Source organism: Piliocolobus tephrosceles, chromosome 17 (assembly GCF_002776525.5).
Source record: "Piliocolobus tephrosceles isolate RC106 chromosome 17, ASM277652v3, whole genome shotgun sequence".
Classification (NCBI taxonomy): domain Eukaryota; kingdom Metazoa; phylum Chordata; class Mammalia; order Primates; family Cercopithecidae; genus Piliocolobus; species Piliocolobus tephrosceles.
In genome coordinates, this window is record NC_045450.1 from 938,780 (window position 1) to 964,130 (window position 25,351).

Sequence of the window (25,351 nt, forward strand, 5' to 3'; positions counted from 1 at the left end):
TTCACTGTGTTACCCAGGATGGTCTCGATCTCCTGACTTCGTGATCCGCCCGTCTCGGCCTCCCAAAGTGCTGGGATTACAGGCTTGAGCCACCGCGCCCGGCCTTTTTTTTTTTTGAGACAGTGTCTCTCTCTGGTGCTCAGGCTGGAGTGTAGTGGTGCGATCTCAGTTCACTGCAACCTCCACCTCCCGGGTTCAAGCGATTCTCCTGCCTCAGCCTCCTAAGTAGCTGGGATTACAGGCATGTACTGCCACGCCCAGCTCATTTTTTAGTACAGACGGGGACCCGCAACCCCTTTCTGGTGTTGCTAGAAAAGCCCAATCCCTTCACTCCCCACTTCCACACTTGACTGGTCCCTCAAGGTTGTATTCAGGGCATTTCCAGTAGCTTCCCGACCACTATGACGAAAACTAAATTTCCCTAAAACAGTACAAATCGGCCAGGCGCGGTGGCTCACACCTGTAATCCCAGCACTCTGGGAGGCCGAGGCAGATGGTTCATGAGGTCAGGAGTTCGAGACCACCCTGGCCAACATGGTAAAAACCCCGTCTCTACTAAAAACACAAAAATTAGCTGGGCGTGGTGGCAGGCGCCTGTAATCCCAGCTACTTGGGAGGCTGAGGCAGGAGAATCGCTTGAACCCGGGAGGCGGAGGTTGCAGTGAGCTGAGATTGTGCCAGCCTGGGCGACAGAGCGAGACTCCATCTCAAAAAAAAAAAAGAAAGAAAGAAAAGCGCAAACCAGATCATCAGCAGTTAGCTGTCGACTATACTCCGAAAAAAAGTAAACTCAGGCTCTGAACAGTCTACGTGCCTCTCTCTAGTAGTTCAACTGGACAAACCTACCTCTTCAAATTTCTTGGTTTTTGCGACTTCACAAATCTGCCCTATCATCCGGATGCGATTATTGAGGCCACATTCCACACTCAGTTCCTGGAGAGAAATGAAAGAAGAAAAAGGGGTCAGCGGTCAGGCCACGGTTTCCTAAACTGCAAGTCACAAACCACCTAAAGGCTCCCACTGCATTTTCCAGACTAGAGACTTAAAACAGATCTTTCTGAAATCAAGATTCACCTGACCGGGCGCGGTGGCTCATGCCTGTAATCTCTGAACTTTCGGAGGCCGAGGTGGGTGGATCGATCACCTGAGGTCAGGAGTTTGAGACCAGCCTGGCCAACATGATGAAATCCTGTTTCTAGTAAAAATACAAAAAACTGGGCAGGCGCGGTGGCTCAAGCCTGTAATCCCAGCACTTTGGGAGGCCGAGACGGGCGGATCACAAGGTCAGGAGATCGAGACCATCCTGGCTAACACGGTGAAACCCCGTCTCTACTAAAAAATACAAAAAACTAGCCGGGCAAGGTGGCGGGTGCCTGTAGTCCCAGCTACTCTGGAGGCTGAGGCAGGAGAATGGTGTAAATCCAGGAGGCGGAGCTTGCAGTGAGCTGAGATCCGGCCACTGCACTCCAGCCTGGGCCTGGGCGACAGAGCGAGACTCTGTCTCAAAAAAAAAAAAAAAAAACACAAAAATTAGGCCGGGCGCAGTGGCTCAAGCTTGTAATTCCAGCACTTCGGGAGGCCGAGACGGGCGGATCACGAGGTCAGGAGATCGAGACCATCCTGGGTAACACAGTGAAACCTCGTCTCTACTAAAAATACAAAAAACTAGCTGGGCGAGGTGGCGGGCGCCTGTAGTCCCAACTACTCAGGAGGCTGAGGCAAGAGGCAGGAGAATGGCGTAAACCCGGGAGGCGGAGCTTGCAGTGAGCTGAGATCTGGCCACTGCACTCCAGCCTGGGCGACAGAGTGAGACTCTGTCTCAAAAAAAAAAAAAAATAAAGAACCCACTTCTCCCAGGAACTCACATGTTATCATTCAACACCTGGCCATATCCTTACCGGAGGAGATGATGACTCTCAGGCCTCATCTATAAAATGCGCTTTCTTTCATCAATATCTGAATAATAACTCAAGTGTGCCTGAACCAGGTCACCAAGATCCTGACTTTCCAAGTCTCCTGACGAAGGACAAGTCAGCCTCCAAGTACTGGAGACAGCATTCCTGTGCAGACAGTCGCCAGCAACCCGTCTCCCACAGAACCTGGTGCCAGACAAAACCCAACCTTCCCTACACTTCCCTCTAGCCTAGCAGAGACACAGCTCACTCACTCTCAGGATTTCCGCGGTGATGATAAATTCCGTCTGTTTGCCCTCTGCAGACCTGGGATTTGGCCTCGGTGTTCCCAGTCCAAACAGAATCCTAAACTTCTCCTTCAAGCCTGAATCTTTGCTTGTTGGTTTGGCCATGGTGGGCCAGGACGCACCAGAAAACGCCTCTGTGCAAACGAAACAGGCACGGGGACACCTGAGCAACAGCTCTGCCCACCTTCCCCACTGCGGACCTGCAGCCGTCAGGACGCTGGGTCTCTGGTGGGCATAACCTTTCCTCCCACAATCCCTGGGATAACTACAGCCCAGCTGACCAGGTCGCAAACAGGCACCTAGGAAAGCCAGGGAGACACCAGGCCTGGTCTAGAGAGCTCTCTGCTCAGACGCTGCCGCCCGCCCCGCCCGACTCAGTGCACGGGTTAGGACCGCCGCCGCGAAGTCCTGGGAGCCCGGATATTTGCCGTCTCTCCTCTCCACATGTGGAGCAGCAGCTGTCACGGAGCCGACTGCAGCAGAGACCCGCTCGCACCCGCCATGACTTAAAACTAAGGGATGCTCGGAGCTCCGGAGTCGGGTTGCAGTGGGCGCCGGTGAGGGCCCGGGACCGGACCCTACGGGGTCCGCCTCTCTAAGCCGCTGCCCCGCTGCCCCGTGGGGACTGGGGCACACTGCGGCCCAGACCACTCACCCCTCGACGCGCCACCGCGCGCCGGGCCGCCCGGACGCGGGGCAAGGCGCACCTCCTTGGCCCCTGGACGCTGCCGGAAGCGCGACCCGTACTTCCGGCAACGGCGCCGCGCGGAGGGCCGCCGCGGGGCTTGCTGGGAGTTGTAGTTCTGGGCAGCCCTCTGGAGGAAAGGCCGGCGAGCCTTGCGTCACGTGACGGGGCCGCGTGGGCCGCCGGGATGTGTAGTCCGCAGGAGTCCGGCATGAAAGCCTTGAGCGCCAGGATGCTGACGCGGAACCGGAGCCTGGGACCCGGGGCTGGGCCGCGAGGGTGTGGGGAGGATCCCGCGCCTCCCCGGAGGGGAGAAGCTGCAGCAGGTAGCGCCGCGCCCTGACCGGAGCATGGGAGGATGCGGGATAGGGGCTGCAGGCTGGAGTCCCGGGCCGCCTCCTCCTGCAGCTGCGCGGGCAGGGGCTGCAGGGGCTGCGAACGGTTCCCACGTGCGGCCCTGCGTGTCCACCTTGCGCCCTTTTCCCAAAGGTTGCGGTCCGCAGGGGCTGGGTTTCGGACGCTCTGTTTCGCTGCCCACTTTCTCCCCAAGCAAGAAAACGCTTCCCGGCCGGGCGCGGTGGCTCACACCTGTAATCCCAGCACTTTGGGAGGCCGAGGCGGGCGGATCACGAGGTCAGGAAATCGAGACCATCCTGGCTAACATGGTGAAACCCCGTCTCTACAAAAAAAAAAAAAAATTAGAAAAAATTAGCCGGACGTGGTGGCGGGCGCCTGTAGTCCCAGCTACTCCGGAGGCTGACGCAGGAGAATGGCGTGAACCAGGGAGGCGGAGGTTGCAGTGAGCCGAGATTGCACTCCAGCCTGGGCGACAGAGCCAGACTCCATCTCAAAAAAAATAAAGTAAAATAAGAAGAAGAAAACGCTTCCCTTCCCACCAGCCTGCCCGGGACTCTCCACTCCAGGCTCTGTGGGTCCCATCCCCGCCCTCCTGCAATGAACTTGCTTCCTTCAGAGAGGCTGGGTGCCAAGGACACACCCAGCCAGCAGCCTGCTCCCTCAGCTCGAGGGTGCCTCTTAGGGAAAACAGGAAAGGGCATGGCAGTCATATTTATCCTGCAGCCGTTGAGGACCTGCTGAGGACCAAGCACTGCAGTGAGCAGTGAGGGACACGACAGGGCCCCTGCGCTATTCCCACGCGGACTTTCACAGAATTGGCCAGAAGGGGATTCCCATAGGCACCCAGGGACCCCAGGGATAGTCCAGACGATGGTAGGAGGAACTGGTGCAGCTGGGAGCAGTTAGGCGGTGATGCCAGCCAGGGTGGCAGGAGCTTTGATGCCAGGATAGAGTTTGGAGTTTATTATGACAGCAAACGGAAGTCAATTAGGAGGTTTTCTTTGTTTGTCTGTTTTGAGACAGAGTCTCACTTTGTCACCCAGGCTGGAGTGCAGTGGCGTGATCTCAGCTCACCGCAACCTCCGCCTCCCAGGTTCAAGCAGTTCTCCTGCCTCAGCCTCCCAAGTAGCTGAGACTATGGGCCTCCGCCACCACAGCCGGCTAACTTTTGTATTTTTAGTAGACATGGGGTTTCGCCATATTGGCCAAGCTGGTCTCAAACTCCTGACCTCAAGTGATCCACCCACCTCGGCCTCCCAAAGTGCTGGGATTACAAGCTTGGTCCACCGCGCCCGGCCGGCCAGGAATTTTTAAAAGGGACTGACACAACCCGATGTGGGTGTTAACAGATTGTCTGTGGTGCAGTATAGAGGATGTATTAGGGGCACTGTGGTAGAGGCTGTTGCTAGAGTCCTCATGAGCTAACATGGACCTTGTCAGGGTCGCTGGCATAAGGAGGGCCCACATATCCCAGACTGCAGAGGGCAGAGCACCCCAAGTGTATTAGATGATGGACAGTTGTGGCATGAACAAGTGAGGGGTAAGCTAGCAGGAGGGGTGGCACCCCTACCCTCCCTTCACCTGTGGCCCCACCAGAGGGACTGGATGGTGCTTTTTGCAGAAGCAAGGAAAAGCCACAGCCCCGTGAAGCGTCGGCGGAAAGCACAGAGACTGTGTGTGGCCTATGAGGGCTCGGACAGTGAGAAAGGTGAGAAGGCTGAGCCCCTCAAGGTGCCAGTCTGGGAGCCCCAGGACTGGCAGCAACAGCTGGTCAACATCCGTGCCATGAGGAGCAAAAAGGACGCACCTGTGGACCATCTGGGGACCGAGCACTGCTATGACTCCAGTGCCCCCCCAAAGGTAGGCAGGGGCCCCATCTCCCCAGGTGACCCCCGCTCTTAGCAAGATACTTGTTTTCTCTCTACCCGGTGGCTCTTGGCTGGCACCTTCCCCTGCAGACAGCACCTTGGGAGGATGTACACCCGGTGCCCCAGAGCACTGGGCAGTGTCGCCTGCATCACTGTAGCCACTCAGCAGGTCAGGACACCTGTGGCTTAGGGCCTCGTGCTAGAACTTCTGCCCAATGCAGGCGTGACCTGGGCTTTGCGTGATATCAGGAAGGAAGAGTTCCTTTCACTTCACGGTCCCAGGGCCTGGAACCTTAGACCAAGCTGAGTTCTAATCCCTATTCTACTACCAGGTGACTTGGATACAGACCTCTCTGAACCTCAGTTTGCTTGTATGTAAAATGGGTAGTATGGGCCAGGCATAGTGATTCATGCCTAGAATCTCAGCACTTTGGGAGGCCAAGGCAGGTGGATCACCTGAGGTCAGGAGTTCGAGACTAGCCTGGCCAACATGGCAAAACCCCGTCTCTACTAAAAATACAAAAATTAACCGGGTATGGTGGCAGGCGCCTATAATCCCAGCTACTTGGGAGGCTGAGGCAGGAGAATCTCTTGAACCCGGGGGTTGGAAGTTGCAGTGAGCCAAGATCACACCACTTCACTCCTACCTGGATGAAAGAGTAAGACTCCATTTCAAAAAAAAAAAAAATTGTTTTTAATGGGTAGTATGATCATTCACAAAGCTATCAATAGTAGTGGCCAATGGCTGGCTGTTCAGTAGTGATGGGCCAGATATGATTGTTTTGGGGTTTTTTTGAGACCAAGTTTTGCTCTTGTTGCCCAGGCTGGAGTGCAGCGGTGAAATCTCAGCTCACCGCAACCTCCGCCTCCTGAGTTCAAGCGATTCTCCTGCCTCAGACTCCTGAGTAGCTGGGATTACAAGCGCCCACCACCACACCCAGCTAATTTTTGTATTTTTAGTAGAGACAGGGTTTCACCATGTTGGTCAGGCTGGTCTCAAACTCCTAACCTCAGGTGATCCACCTGCCTTGGCCTCCCAAAGTGCTGGGATGACGTGCGCAAGCCACCGCGCCCGGCCACATACGATTCTAAGCACTGAGACAATTCACTGAAGCTTCACATTGCTCCAGTGAGTTGGGCACTATTTTTGTCCTGGTGTTGTAGGTGACCAAACACACCCAAACCAGACCTCCCTACCCCATAGGGGGAGGCCGATGCCCCGTATGTGGCCCAGGGTAACAAACGAGGGTACGTAGAGGGCGTGAGGGGAGCCTGGCCCAGGGAATCACCCAGGACCCGCCACCACCCTGGTCCCTGTCACGGCACAAGCAGGTGCGCAGGTACCAGGTGCTGCTGTCACTGATGCTCTCCAGCCAGACCAAAGACCAGGTGACGGCGGGCGCCATGCAGCGACTGCGGGCGCAGGGCCTGACGGTGGACAGCATCCTGCAGACAGATGATGCCACGCTGGGCAAGCTCATCTACCCCGTCGGTTTCTGGAGGGTGAGCCCTGCCTGTTTTAACCGGGGCCGGGTGGCCTGAGAGAGACCTCGGAAGGCTGACGGGGGTGGCGGCGGTGCAGGAGGTGAGGGTCAACCATCTCAGGCTCGGGGGTCCCCCTGGAGCTCCCATCCCAGGCCATGGGGTCCTGGGGCCTGACACCCAGTCCCAGCAGCTCCTTGGCCTTCCTGTTTGCATCCTCCCTTCCTTCCTCTGCCTCCCTACCTCACCACCTGCCCACCCTTGCTCACCGCCACGACTGCCTGCCCACCCGCCTTTCCCTTTGTTTACTGCTAGCCTCCCCTGGGGTGTCACCCCCTCCTGTCCAGAGCCCCTCACCCTCCAGGAGCCCTGGGGAGGCCTGCTCCCCAACCCCGCGGAGCACTGGATAGTGGTGGGCAGATCTGTTGAAAGCAGCTTAGTGGGTGGGGCTGCTTCCCCTTGGCACCCGTGTAGGCCGCAGTTTCTCAGATGGGTTTTAAATAGCCCTCTCCACTCAGGCACAGGATGGGAACCACCCGGCAGGCCTAGCAGCTGGTGGGGAAGCCCCAGCTCCAGCCCTCCTTCCTGAAGGCGCAGGTGCAGCTAAGCCCCACTCCTGGGAGCGGCTGGCCTGCTTGGACTGGCCTGGGTGCTGGCAGGGAATGACAGGCAGGGGAACCTAAGACAGACCCTACACATGTGTCATTGGCCCAGACGGGTGGGAGGAGGGGGTCAGGCCTGCCTCGGGCCTCCCTGCTGCCCTCCACTTGTTCCTGCCTCCTGGAGGGCGGGGGCTGAGCTGGCACATGTCCTCAGCAGATGCAGTTAGCTCTGGCCACCTGTGGGTCTCCCAGGGGCTGCGTCCTCCCCAGGCGGGCTCTGCCCCTGCCTCCAAGGCTGAACCCACCCCTATCTTTCAGAGCAAGGTGAAATACATCAAGCAGACCAGCACTATCCTGCAGCAGCGCTATGGCGGGGACATCCCAGCCTCCGTGGCCGAGCTGGTGGCGCTGCCGGGCGTTGGGCCCAAGATGGCACACCTGGCTATGGCTGTGGCCTGGGGCACTGTGTCAGGCATTGGTGAGTGGTGCACACCCCCAGGAGGACGGGGCTGGCTCCGGCCCCCTGGCTGCTCTGGGATTCCCCACATCCTTTTGACCTGTGACTCCACTTCCAGCATCCTGATCCTCCACCCAGCCCATAGGGTCAGAAAGGTGCTCCCAGGGCTGAGCCAGGCCAGCCCCACTCAGAGACAGGCGCTGGGGCAGGAGCTCGCATGGGCTGGGCACCTGCTCTGTCGGGGGCTCTGAGAGAGGCCCCGGAGCTAGACTCCGTCTGTGCTGTATTCGGGAGAGATGTGGAGCAGGGAATTCCCCACTCGTCGGGTGGAAACACTGATGGTTGTGCAGGGTGCTGCTGGGGCCTGGCCTGTGTCCAGGGTCCCTGGGAAGGCCCCCAAGGTCATCCTTCAGTTGAGAGCTGCAGGGCAAGGTGGGGTGAGCCAGGCCAAGAGGAGGAAGTGTGTTCCCAGCAGAAGGAACAGCATCTGCAAAACCATGATTCAAGAGACAGGGCCAGGAGCATTAAGTTCTGGAATGAGATGAGGGCAGAGCAGGGAGGAGAGGGCTGAGGAGGGAGGGGAAGAGTGTCCCCTCAGCAGGCGGGGTGGGAAGGGAGGTGCTGGGGGGATGGGGGAGAGTGGGGAGGGAGGCGCTGCAGGGAGAAGTGAGGATAGTTGAGAGAGAGGAGAGGAGAGGGTGGGGAGGGAGGCAGCGTGGGGAGGACCCTCCTTAAATCCTTTTCCCAGGTCCTGGTGTCTCTTCCTGGCACCAGAGGCTTCTTGGCAGTTGGGTAAAGACAGACCCTTGGGTTTGGGGTGGGGTTGCCTCATCCTCGGCTTTGCCCAGAGGATTTGGGGCTCCTAAGACCACACGCAGCCGGGCCCAGCCAGTCCAGAAACCAGGGCTTGGCCCTGCCCTCTGTGTGACCCCATCCCAGGCCCCTGTGGGACTCTTGCAGGGGCCTGTGCTGCGGGGGACCTTCCAGCACTTTCCGGTGGGCAAGAGGGCCATCGGGGCTGAGGGCCTCGGTTCTGAGCAGGGGGCCACCTGGTGAGGCTGAAGGGCTGCAGCAGCCCGAGAGCCAGAGCCAGGCCAGGTGCGCCAGGGCAGGGCCTCCTCCCCACCGAGACTCCCAGCGCCACCACCTGCCAGCCTCTCAACGGACACTTGAGCTTATCTGGGCGGCTGTCCTCAGCTGCCCGTGTCCCTGGGGTGCTGCATCATGGTTGGGCAGGGCTGTGGGGGAAGGTGCCTGCCGCAGCCAGGCAGGGAACAGGCTGGGAGTAGCAGGCACAAGAGACAGGCATGCGAGAATACCTCCCTCTCCAGGTGACTGTGGGCCTGACCACCTGTAAGGAGACCCCAGGGCTGCCTCCTGGGGCTTCCCAGAAAGAGAAACACTGTTAGTTAAAATGTCAGAGCTTGCTGGGTACGAGGGCTCAAGCCTGTAATCCCAGCACTTTGGAAGGCCGAGGTGGGTGGATCACCAGAGGTCAAGAGTTTGAGATCAGCCTGGCCAACATAGTGAAACCTCGTCTGTACCAAAAATACAAAAATTAGCCGGGCGTGGCCAGGCGCGGTGGCTCACGCCTGTAATCCCAGCACTTTGGGAGGCCGAGGCGGGCAGATCACGAGGTCAGGAGATCCAGACCACGGTGAAAGCCCGTCTTTACTAAAAATACAATAAAGTAGCCGGGCACAGTGGCGGGCACCTGTAGTCCCAGCTACTTGGGAGGCTGAGGCAGGAGAATGGCGTGAACCCAGAAGGCGGAGCTTGCAGTGAACCCAGATGACGCCACCGCACTCCAGCCTGGGTGACAGAGCGAGACTCGGTCTCAAAAAAAAAAAAAAAGATCAGCCGGGCGTGGTGGCAGGAGCCTGTAATTCCAGCTCCTCGGGAGGCTGAGGCAGGAGAATTGCTTGAAACCCAGAGACGAAAGTTGCAGTGAGCCAAGATCGCGCCACTGTCTGTATCCAGCCTGGGCGATGTGTGCTGGCATTGGCAGGGACAGATGTGTACAGAGCGTGTGTGCACACCTCGGGGGTGTGTGCTGTTGTCATGGACAGACGTGAGCGTGTACAGAGCGTGTGTGCACCCCTGGGGGTGTGTGACAGAGCAAGACTCCGTTTAAAAAAAAAAAAGCCACAGCCATAGATTGCTGGCTGCAGTCCCAGCTCTGCACCTTCCGGCTGACTGACTCTGGGCCAGGCACCTGGCTTCTCTAAGCTCTGGCCACAAAGTGGGTGAAGCAGCCCTCCTCATTCACTGTCCAGGTGGGCAGGAAGCCCATACATTGGGACGTGTCCTGACTCAGCCTTGGGTATCCTAAGAAGCATGGCCACTTCCGTGTTACAGAGGAGGAAACTGAGGCTCAGAGCCCCAAGGATGTGGCCTCTCAGGCCTTGTGGTCTCCCTACACCCTCAGATACCTTTTTCCAGGCGGCAGCCAAGGAGCTGGTGCAGGACTTGGCTTTCTCTTTGGCAAACACTGAAGGAGGAGGCAGGGCTGGGGTCGCAGCTGGCAGGGGCCACTGGGTGGGAGAAGGGAGCCCGTTGAGCAGGCACTTGGGGTGGCCAGCTGAGGGGAGCAGGAGCCAGATCCCAGGTGGACAGCAGCTGCGGCCAGCCGGGCCGTGCTCCCGCTCTGTTCCGGACCGCTGCAGTGGCAGGTGCTGGGTCTGCAGGCAGTGACCTCATGCTGGCCTGCTGGGCAGAGCTGTTGCCACCCAGCCTGGTGCCCAGAGCCAGTGCTTATACCAGGAGGGGCCTCAGGCCACAGGAGACAGACAGAGGGAAGCCTGGATGAGCCCTCCTGGGCCAGGGCCTCGTTCCTTGCGAGGCTGAGGGCTGAGAGGTGCTTCGGAGTCGGGATCCTGCCGGGCCTCACAAGGTCCTCGGGCATCTGTAGGACCTTGTGAGGACTTACTGAGCTGGCCAATCTCTATGGTAGGGTCTGGCCCCCAGCAAGTGCTTGTCCAAGTGAGCTGTCACTGTTATTGTGGGAAATAGAGCTCGAAGCAGAGCCGAGTCATCCACCCCCAAGCCCTGACCGGAGCAGAGACCCCACCACCCACATACCCATCTGGCACCAGGGTTGGTGGGAATGGATCAGCCCAGAACACAGCCCTCCCTCCCCGCCCAGGCTGGCTCAGGTGATAAGAGGGAGGCCTGCACCCTAACAGAGGGCTCAGCCCCTGCCCCAGCACCTCAGGGGCAGCCGAGATGGTCAGAGGTAGGCTTGCAGCCAGGGCTTTGCGGTTCCAGTCTCTAACTGGAGGGCCACGGGGTGGTGCCAGACTCGCCTCTGGGCAGGGAGAGCATGGGCTGGGCGGCTGGAGTGTGCCCGTTCACCCCGCTTGCCTCTCCGCAGCAGTGGACACACACGTGCACAGAATTGCCAACCGGCTGAGGTGGACCAAGAAGGCCACCAAGTCCCCGGAGGAGACCCGCGCCGCCCTGGAGGAGTGGCTGCCCAGGTACGAGGATGTGGGGGGCTTCCTGGCGGAGAAAAGCTCACCCTGCCCTCCCTCTGTCTGCACTGACCCAGCCCCCACCCCCACAGGGAGCTGTGGCACGAGATCAATGGACTCCTGGTGGGCTTCGGCCAGCAGACCTGTCTGCCTGTGCGCCCTCGCTGCCAGGCCTGCCTCAATCGAGCCCTGTGCCCGGCCGCCCAGGGTCTGTGATGGCCGAGCAGCTCCTGCCTCGGTGCTGCTGTGGCCACAGTCTGTGAAGCGGCTTTACGCTTCAGGAAACCACGCCTGTCGAATAAAGCTTTGGGCTGTTTGCAGATGGGATCTGGCTGATGTCTGTCCCTGAGAGGGCAGAGTGCCTGGGAATCACATACAAGTGTGTGTGCGTGCACACCCACGCTCGCGTGTCTGGAGCAGGGCTGCCTGGGAGGCCGGCTGGGGACGTGACAATCTTTGCTCAGTACTCAGGGAGGAGGAGGGGGTGTGCGTGAACCTGGGAGGGAGGAAGTGGGGAGAGCCAGCTGCAGCCGGCTGCTGGAAGTCCACTGGGGAAACAGCCCTAGGCAGCTGGCTGAGGACCCTGGCCCCTCATGCTAGCCATCGCCGGCCCCCAGCTTCCCAGCCTGGACACCACCAGCTCCTGAACTTCAGTGACCTCAAAGCGCAGCCTCTGCCCATTCCCACCCCCCGTTACAGAGCTACCCGGCCTTGAAAGGGACACTGGGGACCCAGGCAGGGTGCCATAGGCTACAAGGCTTGACCTGTGACTGCTAGAGGTCACAAGGTGAACTGGGCAAAGGGCGGCCCGCGTGGGTGTTGTGTGGAGCCAAATGGCCTCACAGGGAAGATGAAGGTGGGAGGCTGAGTCTGCCGAATAGAGATGGTCCTGGGCCCAGGATGTGCCACACAGCAGGGGTTCCCATGGGGTCCGGTGGGGGAGAGGGAGCAGGGCTGGGAGCAGACGGATGCAGGGCAGGGGCTCAGGAACGAGACCCAGTTTCCAGTTGCTGAGACTGGGGCAGGGGGCTCTCCGGAACAGCCTCATCCCTCCACTCCCCTCACCCCGCAGGGAGGAGGCTCAGAAAAGACAGAGGCGTGTGGGTCCCAGGCAGGGCCTGTTTATTCTGAGAGCGCGCATGCGCTATGGCTTAACGAGGCAACAGCGGTGCCAGGTGCCAGTGGATCAGTGGTCGGCTCAGGGGTGCGGGGCCCGGGAGGGAAGAGCAAAGTCAACCGGGTGTCCACGGGGGAGCCCGCCAGGCAGGGCTGAGCCAGAGGCCAGGCGTCCTTCCTGGGTGCTGCTCTCACACACCTATGTTCCCCAGGCCTGGGAGCTGCCGTGCGGAATGAGGGGCCTGTCCAGAGGCCACCCTCCTCGGGGACATGGGGCCTCCATCCTCGGGCCCCTCGGAGAACCCAGGCCCTGCACTTCAGACCCCCAGCAGGGCACAGGCGCACAGGGTAGCTGGGTGGGGAGCAGGGCCTGGCCTAGGGACCCCCCACACCAGGGCGGGTGTGGCCACATCAGGCCTCCCTGGCCTTACCCGAGGTCCCCACAAACAGGCTGGGGGCCCCAGCTTGGCCACTGGGAAGTCCTAGGGACTCCCACTCAGGAAGGCTGCTGCTAAGGGGAGGGGGTGGGGAGGAAATGGTTTGCAGAGAAGGGTTTGTTTTATGGCAATTATTTGGGGGGCGTCCCAAGGGGGAGGGGAAGTTGGGGGGGTGGGGGGGCTCTGGTATTAAGTGGAAACATGTGTGGAGCTGGAGATCTTTTTGGAAAAAAGCAAAAACACAAATTCCTTTCAGTCAGCAGGCCCCGGCAGAGCAGCAAAGGCCCTCACCCCGCGCTGCCGCCGCTCTCGCGCACGCGCTCTCTCTCTCTGTCTCTCTCTCTTTCTCTCTCTGTCTCTGTCCTGTCTCTCTCTCACATCTCTGGGTCTCTCTCCCCCCATCTTGCTGCCACAGGCCCCCAGTACCTGGCAGGCAGGGGCAGGATGGGGGCTCCCGGGGGCTGGGGCTGATTTCTGGGCAGTGGCAGGACCACCCTCCAGTCCACTGAGGCTTGGGGAGCTCGGGGCAGGCTGAGGCCCAAGGTCCGTGCAGGAGGGGTCCCAGGGCCCCGAGACAGGCAGGAAGGGGCTCAGAAGTTGCTGAAGATTTCGCGCTTCCTGTTCCAGTCCATCTGCGGCGCGCGCTTGTTGACCCGCGTGGCTCGAGCCTTCTCCTTGGCCTCGGCCGCCGTGGGGCTCAGGTGGAGGCCGCTCTCCTGGAAGGGGTCTCGCTTCCAGGCACTGCCATCCTGGGGTAGCATGGTGGGTGGGGTGTCTGGAGTGAGCCCTAGTCCTACACCCCAGACGGTGGCCCCTCCCGGGGAACAACCAACAGAGTTTGCCTGCTGGGGCTGGGGCTGGGGCTGGGGCTGGGGTAGGGGGCTCGTGAGGGCTTCCTGAGCAGAGACCCCACTGCCAGGGCTGACATCTCCACAGACACCCCCGCAAGGCCTCTGGCAGCCCCATGTGTGAGCTCAGGGGTGGAGGACGACATCCATACCTCAGTGTCCTTGTCAGAACCGGGAAGGTCACTTCGGGACGAGCACGCAGAGCCACCATTGAGCTGGGAAACCAAGGGCAGGCTGTGGCTTCACAGACAGACACAACACCCGCACAAGCACACACGTGCACAGATGCACACGCCCCACCAGTGTGTGCTCCTCCACGCGGCAGGGGGCCCCGGGCACCTGGTGGACTCCAGATGCGGTGAGGCAGGCACCCGGCGCCCAGCAGTGACAGGCAGGTGGCCTGGCTGGCTCATGGTGCAGAGGGGGTTTGGGTGCAGGAATGGCCGGCGTGAGCAACGCCTGGGGTGAGGCTACCACCAGCTCCCTGAGGAGGCAGAGACTGGAGGGCAGCTCCCTACCAGGTGGTGCTCAGGAGGGGATGGAAGGCAGCAGCCCCGACCCCAGGCGCCCCATGTGGCTTGTGTGTGGCACTGACCCAGGACGAAAACCACAGGGACATTAAAGGGAGGTGACGGCCAGAATCGGGTGTCGCTACCACACCTCGAGGAAAGGGATCTCCAGGGAGAAGGGGGCCTCTGTCGGGCCTGGGTACCCCCAGAAGCACCTTGTGTCTCGTGGGCACCCCACCCTCTCACCTGGACAGGGCTGGTTCCGTTGGTCACGGGTGATGGCAGAGGACCTGTGGGGACAGAGTGTCAGTGGCTGCTCGGCCACCACACCGCACCCACCCTGTGCCCCGGGCCGTGGCCCACCTTCCACATGCTCCTCGGTGGGTGTGACCCGAAGCCGCTTGAAGTGCTCATCTGTCTCGGGGTCCACCACCAGCAGCCGGGCCTCATCCTCCCGTGCCTTGATGCTGGCCACCACCTCAGCGTGGCGCAGCCCCTCCACATTCCGCCCGTTCACCTGCCACCACCAGCACGCATCAGCCCCGCCGTGGGCCCAGACAGCCCCCAATGCTGCATGGCCAGGTGTGGCATCAAATATTCATCACAGCCACCACCCGCCGAGGCAGCAGGAGGCGCGCCAGCTCAGGTTCCCAGTGTCCCCCTCCTCCCTGCAAGGACCCAGGGCCCCAGTGTGGACAGGCATGGGGCACCCAGCACCCTGCAGCCCTGGTGGGCCGGTACCTCAATAAGCCGGTCCTGGGCACGGAGGCCAGAGCGGGCGGCAGGTGAGCCCAGGTCCACCGAGCGGATGTACTGGCCGGGCCGGGACTTGTCACTATGCAGGTTGAATCCATAGCCCTGAGGTCCCTTCCGCAGGTGGCAGAGCCGAGGGCGCAGCTCGCTCGGGGGCCCACTGACATCCTGCAGGCCCGAGGGACAGGCTCAGTCCCTGGCTCCAGCCTCCCACCCCCAGAGGCCACTCCCTGGTGATGCCGCTGCCCAAACTCGGTACCACGCCACCCATGGGCGGGCCCAGGTCTCAGTGGCCAACACTCCGGGCGCCCAGGCTGCCTGCGACAGAGCTTCAGTTGTGGGAACTTGGGCGAAGCCAGTTTTCAAAGCCAGAAGCCTCCCCGATGGGCCCAGCCGCCTCCCTGGGTTGCTGGGATGATTCCCTGGGCTGGAGGCCAGCGCGGCACACAGGCGGGGTGGGAGCGAGCTCCAGGTGGGAAGAACTGTCACTGTCGACCTCCTGGGGCAGTTGTCCCTGAGGGCCCTGCCCGTGCGTCCCCCTGCCCCGGGCTCTCCTCCAGAGCGTGGGGCAGGCGCTAGGCCAGCAGTTTTGTTTTTTCTCCAGAGGCCTCCATGAGGCTGGCTGCGGTGGCAGCTCTGTTTGCTTTCACATTCCGGGAAAACGAGCCGCACCACCCCCGCAGGCCCAGCAAGCAGAGGCTGGGGCAGGAGCTTAGAGTGGACAGGGCACAGAGGGCCTCCTGGGGCCCAGAAGGACCCCCCGCTACCATCCCAGGCCCTGCCCCATGTTACCTCTGGCATCCTGCAGTGGGGGTCTGGGCCAGGGGACCATGCAGGCAGGGCCAGGCCCAGTGACCACCCCCCAGCCAGGGGCCGGGCCAGGGTGCTGCGGCGGTGGCCAGTGGCTGCCCGTGCTCAGTTAAACATGGCGGTGGCCAGAGCAGGCGGGGGCAGCTCAGGTTTCCAGGGAGTGCCAGGCTTGAGGGCGTGTGCAGGGGAGAGCATGCAGGCGGGGTGGGGGGCTGCCAGGGCCCCTCCCTCACCTCCTACCTCCCTGTGTGTCCCTGAGGGACCACAGGCCAGGCCAGGGCTGGGGCGGCATGGCAAGAGGGGCACTCAGACCTCAGGAGGGCAGGTCTCCAGGCCTTAGACACCCCCGACCCCTCCAGCCACCCACCTTCAAGCTCACTCCAAACCCCAATGGACCGGAAACAGCCATGTCAGTGGCGGGGGCTGCCCTGCCAAGGCTAGCAAGGGGGTCCTTCTCCACAGGGCTAGTGCCCCGTCCCCTGCGCTCGGGACCTGCCCTTGGTCTGGAACACCCTTCTCCTGTCCAGCCCGCCAGATGCCTCGTCAGGAGCCTCCTGCCCACCCTCTGAACGCTCTCTGCATGGCCACAACCCAGGCCCTATCACACCAGAAACTCCCGGGACAAGGCTGTGGGTCCTTGGCCCCGCGGGGGCTCAGCTGGGCCACATGGGCTGAATTGGAGGGTGCAAGACCCCCAAAATCTCCAGGGCCCCACCCCTCCCCCAGACACACCTGGTGGCACAGGCATGGGGCTTTGAGGCTGACCCTGACACCTGCCCACCGAGGTGCCCGTCAGGGATGCAGTCAGAGTACAGTGCTGAGGCTGGCTTGGGAGGGAGGGCAGGCGTGGGGACAGGGGCCCATTCAGGAGGGGAAGTGGAACACAGCCCCCAGGCTGGCCTGGGACTGAGGGAAGGCGTGGGGACAGGAGCCCAGCTCGGGGGGGAGGCGGGAGCATGACATGGGCCCAGGCGGTAAAGACGCGTCACACGGTCACAGACACAAGACGTCCAAACACACCTGCAAACATGCATAGCCACCCACACACGCAGCCAGCCCCACAGTGCTGGCCCGGCAGCCCTTCCCATGCCTGTACAGTGGCCTACAGGGCACGGTTTGTCAGGGCACCAGACAGGAAGCAGGATCTGGAGGGTGTCGGGCCCTGAGGCCAGGCCAAGGCCCCCTCAGTGTTCTCAGGGTCATTCTGGCCACCCCTCTGCCTCTGTCCAGAAGCAGCCGTCTTTCACTCCACACGGCAAGAAGTTCTGCCTATCATCAAAGCCTAAACCCCTCACTGTCAGCAGGGTCGCAGAGGCGCCAGGCACAGCACTAAACCCTCAGGTGGAGGGGCTGCAATGGAGGGGCCAGGGTGGGCTGCTGGCAGCACATGGGGCGGAGCACGGGGGCCCAGAGAGCTGAGGAGCTCGGGCGGGGTTCATAGCTCACATTCCTCCTCCCTGCCCTGGCTCAGCACACACTTCCTGCCGCCTCCTGCCAGGCCCTCTGGCTCCCACGGGCTCCAGGCTCCCTCCCCGCCAGTGGCCAGCACAGAGCTGGACCATCCCTGGTCCCCCAGCCATGCCTGTGTCCGGACAAAGAGGCTAGCATGGGGGTACACTGGGCGCCCCCCCCAGATGGTGACGCACCAGCCCTGGCAGAGAAAGGCCTTCATTGTTGCTCAGGGACCAGCCTGCTTACATCAAGTTCCCGGAGTCCCTTCCTCCCACCCCGGGAGGCTGAGCGGCTGCTGGTTCCTCCTAGCCCTCCCTTCCTCCCACCCCACCTGACCTGTACCAGCCTCTGGGGTGGGCTCCGTGGAGGGGCTCCTGGAGCCCGGGCAGGTGGCGTGGCACTCCCGGAGCGTGCCATGGCAGCAGTACAGCGGCAGTGAGTGGCAGGCGTCCGGCTGGGGTGGCCTGAACTCTCTGGCTGACCCAGGCTGCCACCCCACTTATCTACCTCCCTCTGCGGCCCCGGCTCCCCGGGGATGGGTGGGGACTCGGGGGCTGAGTCACTCTGGGGAACAGGGTGATGACTGAGCCCACTCCCCTGCGAAGGCTCCAGCCCGGCGCCCCCCACCCAGCTAGGTTTCCGTCCCAAGAAAGGAAGGAAGGAAGCTGCTGGAAGGCCCTGCCCTGCCCCAGGACCCAGGGCTGGGGGGATAGGGAGGAGTCCCAGCCCCAGAACACAGGACAGTCCTGCTGAGGTTCCAGAGGAACAAGGGCCATAGGAGCCCGGAAGCCCCCACAGGCACTGCGCCCTAACCACACAGCCGCCTCCTGCAGATCTGTCACCCCTCACCTGCTCTTAGCCCCCAAGGTCCTCCAGATGGAGGTGGAGACTGGGCTAGGGGCAGGGGGCAGAGGGCTCAGGGTCTGCCACCACCTCTAGGGCCTGGCACCGCTGGCCACCCGTCTCTGTTTGGGGGCCGTCCCCTGTCGTCACTACTAGGATCAGCTGCACTGCAGCTGCGGCCACCCCCAGCCTAGTGTGGCCCAGGGCTGAGTCATCACTAACTAGGCCTTCATGACCCCCAAAAGGAGTGGCCAACCACATCAGTGTCCTCCCCTGCCCACTTCCCCATCCCCAGCCAGGACAGAGGACACTGAGAACCACCCTTAGCTTCCAAGGGGCACCCAGAGTTGGGCCCTCTCCATCCTGCACCAAAGCCAAGCTACATACCCTCCCAGGGCTCTGCCTCTCTGCCACCACTGCCCCCACTGGGGCCATCCCCGCAAGGTAAGCTTTGCCCTCCTGGGCTCCCTGAGCATCTCAGGCACACCCTGAACCCAGGCTGAGCAGGGCAGGATCTGAACCTGCTCTGCGGAAGTCAGGTGAGCCCCAATTCTTCCTGTCCATGCTGAGAGCTCAGGTGAACAAACCTCAGGGCTCGAGCCGGGTGCAGTGGCTCACACCTGTCACCCCAGCACTTTGGGAGGCTGAGGCAGGCAGATCACTTGAGCTCAAGAGTTCCAGACCAGCCTGGCCAATATGGCAAAACCCTGTCTCTACTAAAAACACAAAAATTAGCCAGGTATGGTGGTACACGCCTGTAATCCCAGCTACTCGGGAGGCTGAGACACAAGAATTGCTTGAATCCAGGAGAAGGAGATTGCAGTGAGCCAAGACCACACCACAGCACTCCAGCCTGGACAACAGAGTGAAACTCTGTCTCAAAAAAAAAAAAAAAAAAGAAAAGAAAGAAAGAAAGAAAGAAATGAAACCTCAGATTTCAAAGGCCAGGTACAGTGGCTCACGCCTGTAATCCCAGAACTTTGGGAGGCGGAGGAGGGCAGATCACCTGAAATCAGGAGTTCGAGACCAGCCTGAGCAACATGGTGAAACCCCATCTCTACTGAAAACACAAAAATTAGTAGGGTGTGGTGGCGTGTGCCTGTAATCCCAGCTACTGGGCAGGGTGAGGCAGGAGAATCGCTTGAACCCAGACAGCGGAGGTTGTAGTGAGCCAAGAAAAAAAAGAAAAAGAAACCTCAGGTCTCGATGCCAGAAGAGAGAAGGAAAGACCCTGTTCCTTGGGTGTCCCCTGACCTCCTGGAGCCCCTGTCCCCAGCCAGACTCATGCACAAAGGGACCTGCCACTCAGGCCACCCTTTGTTCCTCTAAAAATATACCCAGAGGAAGCCCCTCCTAGGGCTTCCTGCAGCCCCCAGAGCCTGAAATAGCAGACGGGGGAAGGTCCCACCCAAGGCAAGGTGCCTCGGCCACCGCACCCTCCAGATAAAGTCCGAGGGCCAGATTTTTCCACAGGAAGGTGAACCATGCATTTGTGTCCAAATCAATGGACAAACGCCTGAGGTAGAGGGGGAGCTTCCTCCTGGGGGAGGGAGGGTGCCTGGGAAAGAGGGAGGCCCCAACCCTCAACTCGGAGATAGGGGCCTGGGACCAGCCCGCTCCCCTGCAAGGCCAGCCCCCCAACCAGCCCTGGGCTGGGCACCGTGGCTGCCCTCAAGCCCCAGGAACAAACCCGGTCCCAAAGGTCCCATGGCCAGGCCTGTGCCCCCTCCCCACAGGGAATGCCGTCTCCCTGCCCAGACATCCCCCCACCGGGCTCAGCTCCCAGGCGCAGCCAGCTCCAGGAGTGATATTTGGGAAAGGGAGAAAGTGAATGTACAGATCCCCTCCACCCTCAGAAACTCCAGATCCCACACCCCTGCCTCAGGCACGGTTCTCACAGTGGGGTCTGGCCAACCCCTGGACTCAAATCCCCAAAGGGATTTATTTCTTTTCTTTGCTTTTCTTTCTTTTTTTTTTTTTTTTTTTTTTTTGAGACAGTCTCGCTGTGTCCCCTAGGCTGGAGTGCCATGGCAGGATCTTGGCTCACTGAAACTGCCGCCTGCCAGGTTCAAGCCATTCTCCTGCCTCAGCCTCCCGAGTAGCTGGGACTACAGGCGCGTGCCACCAAGCCCAGCTGATTTTTGTAGTTTTAGTAGAGACGGGTTTCACCACATTAGTCAAGCTGGTCTCAAAACTCCTGACCTCAGGTGGTCCGCCCGCCTCGGCCTCCCAAAGTGCTGGGATTACAGGTGTGAGTCACCGCGCCCGGCCAGGGATCTCTTTGAAAATGAAAAAAAAGAAAGGCAGGAGAGCATGGAGACAATGCCATCAGGGCCTCCAGGAAGACAGGACAGATACTTTCAGGCTGTTCCTCCTGGCTCCCAAGGCCTGCCAGGTGGCCCCTCCCAGTGGCCACCCAGCAGGAGGTGACGCAGGCGGCCCCTGTACTTTTCTGGGTCTCCTGGCTGGGAGCAGGGGCAGGGGAAGGAGGAAGTGCTACGCAGCAGGAGCCCAGAAGAAACAGCAGATGGGGTCCCAGGGCCCTCCCTTGTATCTAGGGGAGGAGTGGGCTCACCTTGGAGCCGCCTGGACCCCCCAACTCCACTCCCATGCTCCCAGCCCCACCCACGCCAGGCCTGGCAGAGTGGCCTCCTAGGCTTCCCCAAGCACGGCGCTGTCTGCAGGGGAGGCCAGTCCTCTCCCAGGCCTTCCCAGCACACAGGGTCCTTGGAGAGAGACGAGGACAGAGCCATGGATGACGCCCAACGCAGGCACGGAGCTGGGCACACGCAGACCTAGAATGTCTACTCCCAGGATTCCTCAGCCAGGAGGCTGGGGGCTAGGGAGGCGGCAGCTTGTCAGAGTGACCCCTGGATAGGGCAAGGGGCTCTGGAGCGTCCTGGAGAAGAGGAACAGGCTAGGCTGCCCTGACCCTACCCAGTTTAAAACAAAACACAGGCTGAGGGTAGAAAGAGTGGCCCCCAGTAGCCAACAGGATGGTCCCTGGGGCAGAAAAGGGGCCCCAAAAGGCAGAAGAGACCAAGACTTCTGAAGGTGATCAGAGGCCAAGATGGTCGTCGAAAGCCGAGAGAGCCTCTGGGAAAGGCGAGGGTAGTCCCCACGGGCCGAGCCCGCCATACCTTCTTGCCAGCACCGGAGCTGCGGCCACCCATGTGTGCCCAGTCTGGCTTCGGCTCCCAGGGGTCGTGGGCGGGCGGGAGCCCTCGCTGGGCCATCTCCTCGGTGCAGGTCAGCTGCCGCCGGCGGAGCTCCTCATCTGTCTCCTGGTCCACCACCAGCAACCGGGTCTGCCCCTCCACAGCCTTGATCCTCTGCACCACCTGGGGTGACGGGTGACAGGAGCGGGTCAGTGGCCCGCATTCCGGGCAGCACATGGGCAATGGCACCACTCTGGGCTGGCCCGGGCGTGCAGGCGGGCGGCTGGGCTGCATGGGCGGGTGGCCGCACCGAGAGGCCTGCCGGCCCCGCCCCCCACCCCCAGACTCCAGCAGCTCCCTCCCTCTGCACCCGGGCTCCGGACACTGAGGTCCAGGCTGCGAGGGCTTCAGGGTCCTCCCAGAGCCTTGCCCTTAGCCCAGGGTCTTCTCCAGGCAGGGCTGGGAAGGGGCTGCAGGGTAGGGCAGCTGGGTAAGTCCCGTCTGGAAGTAATAAAGATGGTGCACAGTGGAGCTTCCGGTTTTCAGTCTGTCTGTTAGTGTGTGCACGTGCATCCATCTGTTTCAAAGTCTGTGTCTGCGCCCAGGTCTCCCTGGGCCCCAGTTTGGGTGTGTCCGTGCCCATTCCTGTCATTCTCTGCCACGGGAGTCTAAACCCCTGACCCCAGGCCTTATGTCTGCCTCCAGGCCATGACCATGGGCCCATTCCCGCTGGACCTGTGAGGAGGGAAATGGCTGGACGCCTGGCTTGGGTACCCACACACAGCCAGGGAAGCAACATTCAGGTACAGCCGGCAAGGGGGAGGGGCAGTTGCACCTGTGAACAGCTATGGCACGGTGGCCATCGGCGAGTGGGTGCAGGTGCCCGTGAAGTGTCTGGACCATGCAGGGGGCTGGCACGCACCCGCAGAGAGAAAGCAGTGCCCACTGGGAAGCGGGCAGGAAGACAGGCAGCCCTACTCCCACCTGCGGCCTGGGGGAGGGTGGACAGGGCTCCCCACCAGCTGCCAGGCTCAGCAGGGGTGACGAACAGATAGGAGGGACTGAGCCAGGCCCATCTTTCCCCTGGCCCTCCTCTCTCCCCATGACCCAGAGTGAGACAAGAGGAACCCAGTGCCCAGCTGCTTCTTGACTATGTGTCCCAGGCAAGTCACCCTAAATCTCTGGCATCAGTTTCCTCAGCTGTCAAATGGGGCAGTAACTGCGCCTCTTGCCCTCCTGGGGCAGTGGGAAGAGTCCACCATGGTCTGTGTGTCCAGTCCTCAGAGACCAGCACCCCAGCGCTTTGGATAAGGTGTTCCCTGGGCAAGGGCGGCAACGACTACCACACAGCAGCCAGGCCCCAGCCCTGCCAGTGCTACCGTCAATCCCTCAGGTCCAGGCCACTGGCCTGATCCCCACCTTCTTCAGCAAACAACCTTACACAGCAGACACTCTGGGTGGAAAGCATGGGGCTGGCCGACGGAGGGACAGACAAGGCACCAGGTGAACAGGAGACCAACTCCAGGACCAGCTGAACTAACTGCTAATCTTGAGGTTCCAGGACCAGCCATGTAGACAGGTTATGGATTCGCCAGTGCTGTGAGGGGCAGGGTACCTGGAGGACAAGGGGTGTGTGGACACCGGACCCCCACCAGGGTGTGGAGGAAGCCCCTGGCCTGTGGGAGACAGACATACCTCAGGGGTCAGAACCCACAGAGAAAAGGCTCTGTTCTCCTCAGCCAGGAGGCAGGAGGCTTCGGCAAGTAACCCCAGCTGGGCTAAGCAGCCTCTGAGGAGGGGTAGTGCCTTTGGAGCTAAGGAATGTGGTTGCCACCAATGGCCAACTCAACCCGGTCCCAGACACACCGGCTGGGGCACACTAGAGTACAGACACACAGACTCACCAGCCTGCAGACACACAGTGATGAGTACACTAACCAGGTGTGCACACACGCAGAGCTCAGTTCTCACATGCACAGGAGTCCAGACCCGTACACACACACACACACACACAGACCTGTATACTCACACACACTCCAGCACACACACAACGGCAGACACACCGATGCCCCTACTGCAACCCCTCCTGGGTACACACAGGCAGGCGCGTGCACACTTCGCTGACCCCAGAGGGACCTGCACACACACGCCCAGCTGTGTTCACACGCACACGTGTACACACACCTACGCAAAAGCACCCAGGTCTCCACCTTTCTGGAGGGGACCCAGGCTGCCCAACACCCTCCTTCATGGCACACTGAGGCCAAAACGCGACCAAAGAGCGAGGCCAACGGCCAGGAGCCGCAGTGCGGGCCCCTCCCTGCCAGGATGCCCCCCCACCCCTGTGCAGGGCTGAGCTTCCTGCGCGGGGACTCGGAAGGCGCCGGGCCGCTGCCTCCCAGCAATGTCCGCGTCCTCTCCGCGGGAGACCCCTCAGGCCCCCGTGCGACCCCTGCCCGCCCCAGAGGGACGCGCTCAGGGAGGGGGCGGCGGGCCGGGGGCGAGCGCGGGCCCCCACCTGGTGGTGCGTCTCGCCCTCCACGTTGACGCCGTTGACCTCGACCAGGCGGTCCCCAGCGCGCAGCGCGGCGGCCTCGGCGGGGGAACCGGGCTCCACGCGCCGGATGAACTGCCCGCGGCGGCCCTTCTCGCCGTGCAGGTGGAAGCCGTAGCCCTGCTCTCCGCGCACCAGGCGGCACAGGCGCGGCCGCAGCGGCTCCGGAGCGGCCATGGCGCCCGCTGCCCACCAGCCGCCCGCGGGCAGGCGCGCGGGGCAGCTCGGGGGCGGCGGCGGCGCTGGGCACCCGGCGGTGGCTTCGGCGGCTCCCGTTCGGCTCCCGTCGCCTCGGGCTCCAGCTCGGGCTCCGGCTCGGGCTGCGGCACCGCCCCCGCCCCCGCCCCTTCCCCGCCCCCGCCGCCCGGCCGCCCCCACCTCCGGTCCCAGCCATCCCGGCCTCCGCGGCCGGTCATCCCGAGTGGGGGTGGGGGAAGGCGGCAGGGCGAGGGGACCCCCAGCCACCGGGACCCCTCTGTCTCGCTCCTGCTGTGGGCAGCCGCCTTGGTGCCAGCGCCTTTGCCTTCTATCCCAGGAACATTTATTGGATACCTACTGTATGCGCAGCATCGAGGCAGGTCTTGAGGTGGGCGACGGGTTGGACAAAGGGTCTCCAGGCCAAGGGACCCCCACAAAGGGGCCAAAGGGTAACAACAAGGGCCACAGCCCTCCCCACCCTCCCGGGGAAGCCCTCCCAGACCCCCTTGCTTATCTCCTCTCCCCTGTGCCTGATCTGGATCCCTCCTGCAGCCAGAACTGCCCTGGCTCAGGGCAGTCTCAGGAGGGCCCAGGAGGGAAAAAGAGGTTTAAAAGTGACACGCAGCAGTCCCTCCCTGCATCCTTGGGGCCAGTGGCTTGAGACTCCCTGGCCTACCCTCCGTGTTTGGGCTATCTGCACCACGTCCATTCCGGCCATTCTTTCCCTTGGCCGGGCCGGCCCCCGTACTTGTGTCCCAGCCCACCCCAGGCCTGGACTGTGACTCTGCAGGGTAACGAAAGGATGAGTCTCGAGGGTCCGCCTCCTGACATGGGCCTCCGCTGACTTCTTTGGGCTCTAAGCTCTGGGTGGTGGCCAGTGTGCACAGGCGCTGCTCCACAGTGTCCACAGGCAGGCAGTAGGGCCTCCCCTCCCCTGCCCACAGCCGTCTACGTCCCTGAGCCTCTACCTGAAGCACGAGTGTCCCTCCTTCCCCAACAGGACTGTCACCACCACAGTGAAATCATTTACGCCTGAGTGCATTTTACTTGGAACAACCCTAGGGGCCTGGCCACTTCACAGACCTGCAAACAGGCCTGGAGAGGGAAGAGACCCACGAAGCTTCCTCAGCTCCCTTTGGGCCCAGGGATGTGAGATTCAGAGTCCGTGCTCTTCACCACCCAGCTCTTGCTCTGTCTCCAATGTAGGAAGACAGCTGAGTCCAGGCACAGCCCCAGTCTGCCCTCCTCCCTAGCCCAGCCAGGCCCCCTGCACATACCTGGTTCCCAGGGGTCAGGCACAGCCAGCCCAGGCAATTCCCCATGTGAGCAGTAGAAGCAGGCTTGGCGCAGTCCTCCTCTCCCTATCCTCTCTCTAGGGCCTTGGCCTGGGCTCCCCCTGCCCCCACCCAAGCACAGGGCCCGCCTCTGGGCAGTCTCCTGGGCCATGGCCCCCTGGGTGCCCATATCCCGGCAGCTGCCCCTAAAAGCCACTTAGGCTGAGGCGCCATGGCTGCTTGCCACCCCCATCCCTGCAATTCCTGGCTGAGGC

General features: G+C 61.7%; 3 protein-coding genes across 10 annotated transcripts in view; 1 reads left to right on the forward strand and 2 right to left on the reverse strand.

Moving 5' to 3' along the window:
* TSC2 (TSC complex subunit 2) overlaps positions 1 to 3,445 on the reverse strand; it is a 45,892-nt gene extending 42,447 nt beyond the window's left edge. For 2 of the 5 annotated variants that reach the window (XM_023189247.2, XM_023189245.2), the window contains exons 1-3: positions 2,856 to 3,019; positions 2,168 to 2,334; positions 847 to 933 (exon numbers count right to left, since the gene is read on the reverse strand). In XM_023189247.2, coding sequence (XP_023045015.1) covers positions 847 to 933; positions 2,168 to 2,305 — 225 coding nt within the window. In that variant the 5' untranslated portion in view covers positions 2,306 to 2,334; positions 2,856 to 3,019. Of the gene's footprint in view, positions 1 to 846; positions 934 to 2,167; positions 2,335 to 2,499; positions 2,777 to 2,855 lie in introns of those variants that run through there. The other 3 variants (XM_023189250.2, XM_023189246.2, XM_023189248.2) reach the window with 3 other exon arrangements.
* NTHL1 (nth like DNA glycosylase 1) lies at positions 3,057 to 11,449 on the forward strand. Of its 3 annotated transcripts, none has more exons than XM_023189253.1 (6): positions 3,057 to 3,211; positions 4,864 to 5,102; positions 6,440 to 6,613; positions 7,513 to 7,672; positions 11,025 to 11,130; positions 11,217 to 11,449. In XM_023189253.1, exons 1-6 carry the CDS (start codon positions 3,073 to 3,075, stop codon positions 11,338 to 11,340), a joined length of 942 nt encoding a protein of 313 aa, XP_023045021.1. In that variant the 5' UTR covers positions 3,057 to 3,072; the 3' UTR covers positions 11,341 to 11,449. The 3 variants fall into 3 exon arrangements, with proteins under 3 accessions (XP_023045021.1, XP_023045023.1, XP_023045022.1); XM_023189255.1 differs by having other exon boundaries at positions 11,028 to 11,130; XM_023189254.1 differs by having other exon boundaries at positions 6,443 to 6,613.
* A 780-nt stretch (positions 11,450 to 12,229) lies between these two features.
* SLC9A3R2 (SLC9A3 regulator 2) lies at positions 12,230 to 23,910 on the reverse strand. 2 transcript variants are annotated; one of them, XM_023189256.1, is made up of 7 exons: positions 23,569 to 23,910; positions 21,033 to 21,233; positions 14,776 to 14,955; positions 14,398 to 14,551; positions 14,281 to 14,324; positions 13,678 to 13,740; positions 12,230 to 13,426 (listed from the first exon to the last, which is right to left on the reverse strand). In XM_023189256.1, the coding sequence occupies exons 1-7, from the start codon at positions 23,779 to 23,781 to the stop codon at positions 13,268 to 13,270; spliced, it is 1,014 nt and encodes a 337-aa protein (XP_023045024.1). In that variant the 5' UTR covers positions 23,782 to 23,910; the 3' UTR covers positions 12,230 to 13,267. The 2 variants fall into 2 exon arrangements, with proteins under 2 accessions (XP_023045024.1, XP_023045025.1); XM_023189257.1 differs by lacking the exons at positions 21,033 to 21,233; positions 23,569 to 23,910 and adding an exon at positions 17,386 to 17,569.
* Between the last annotated feature and the right edge of the window lie 1,441 nt (positions 23,911 to 25,351).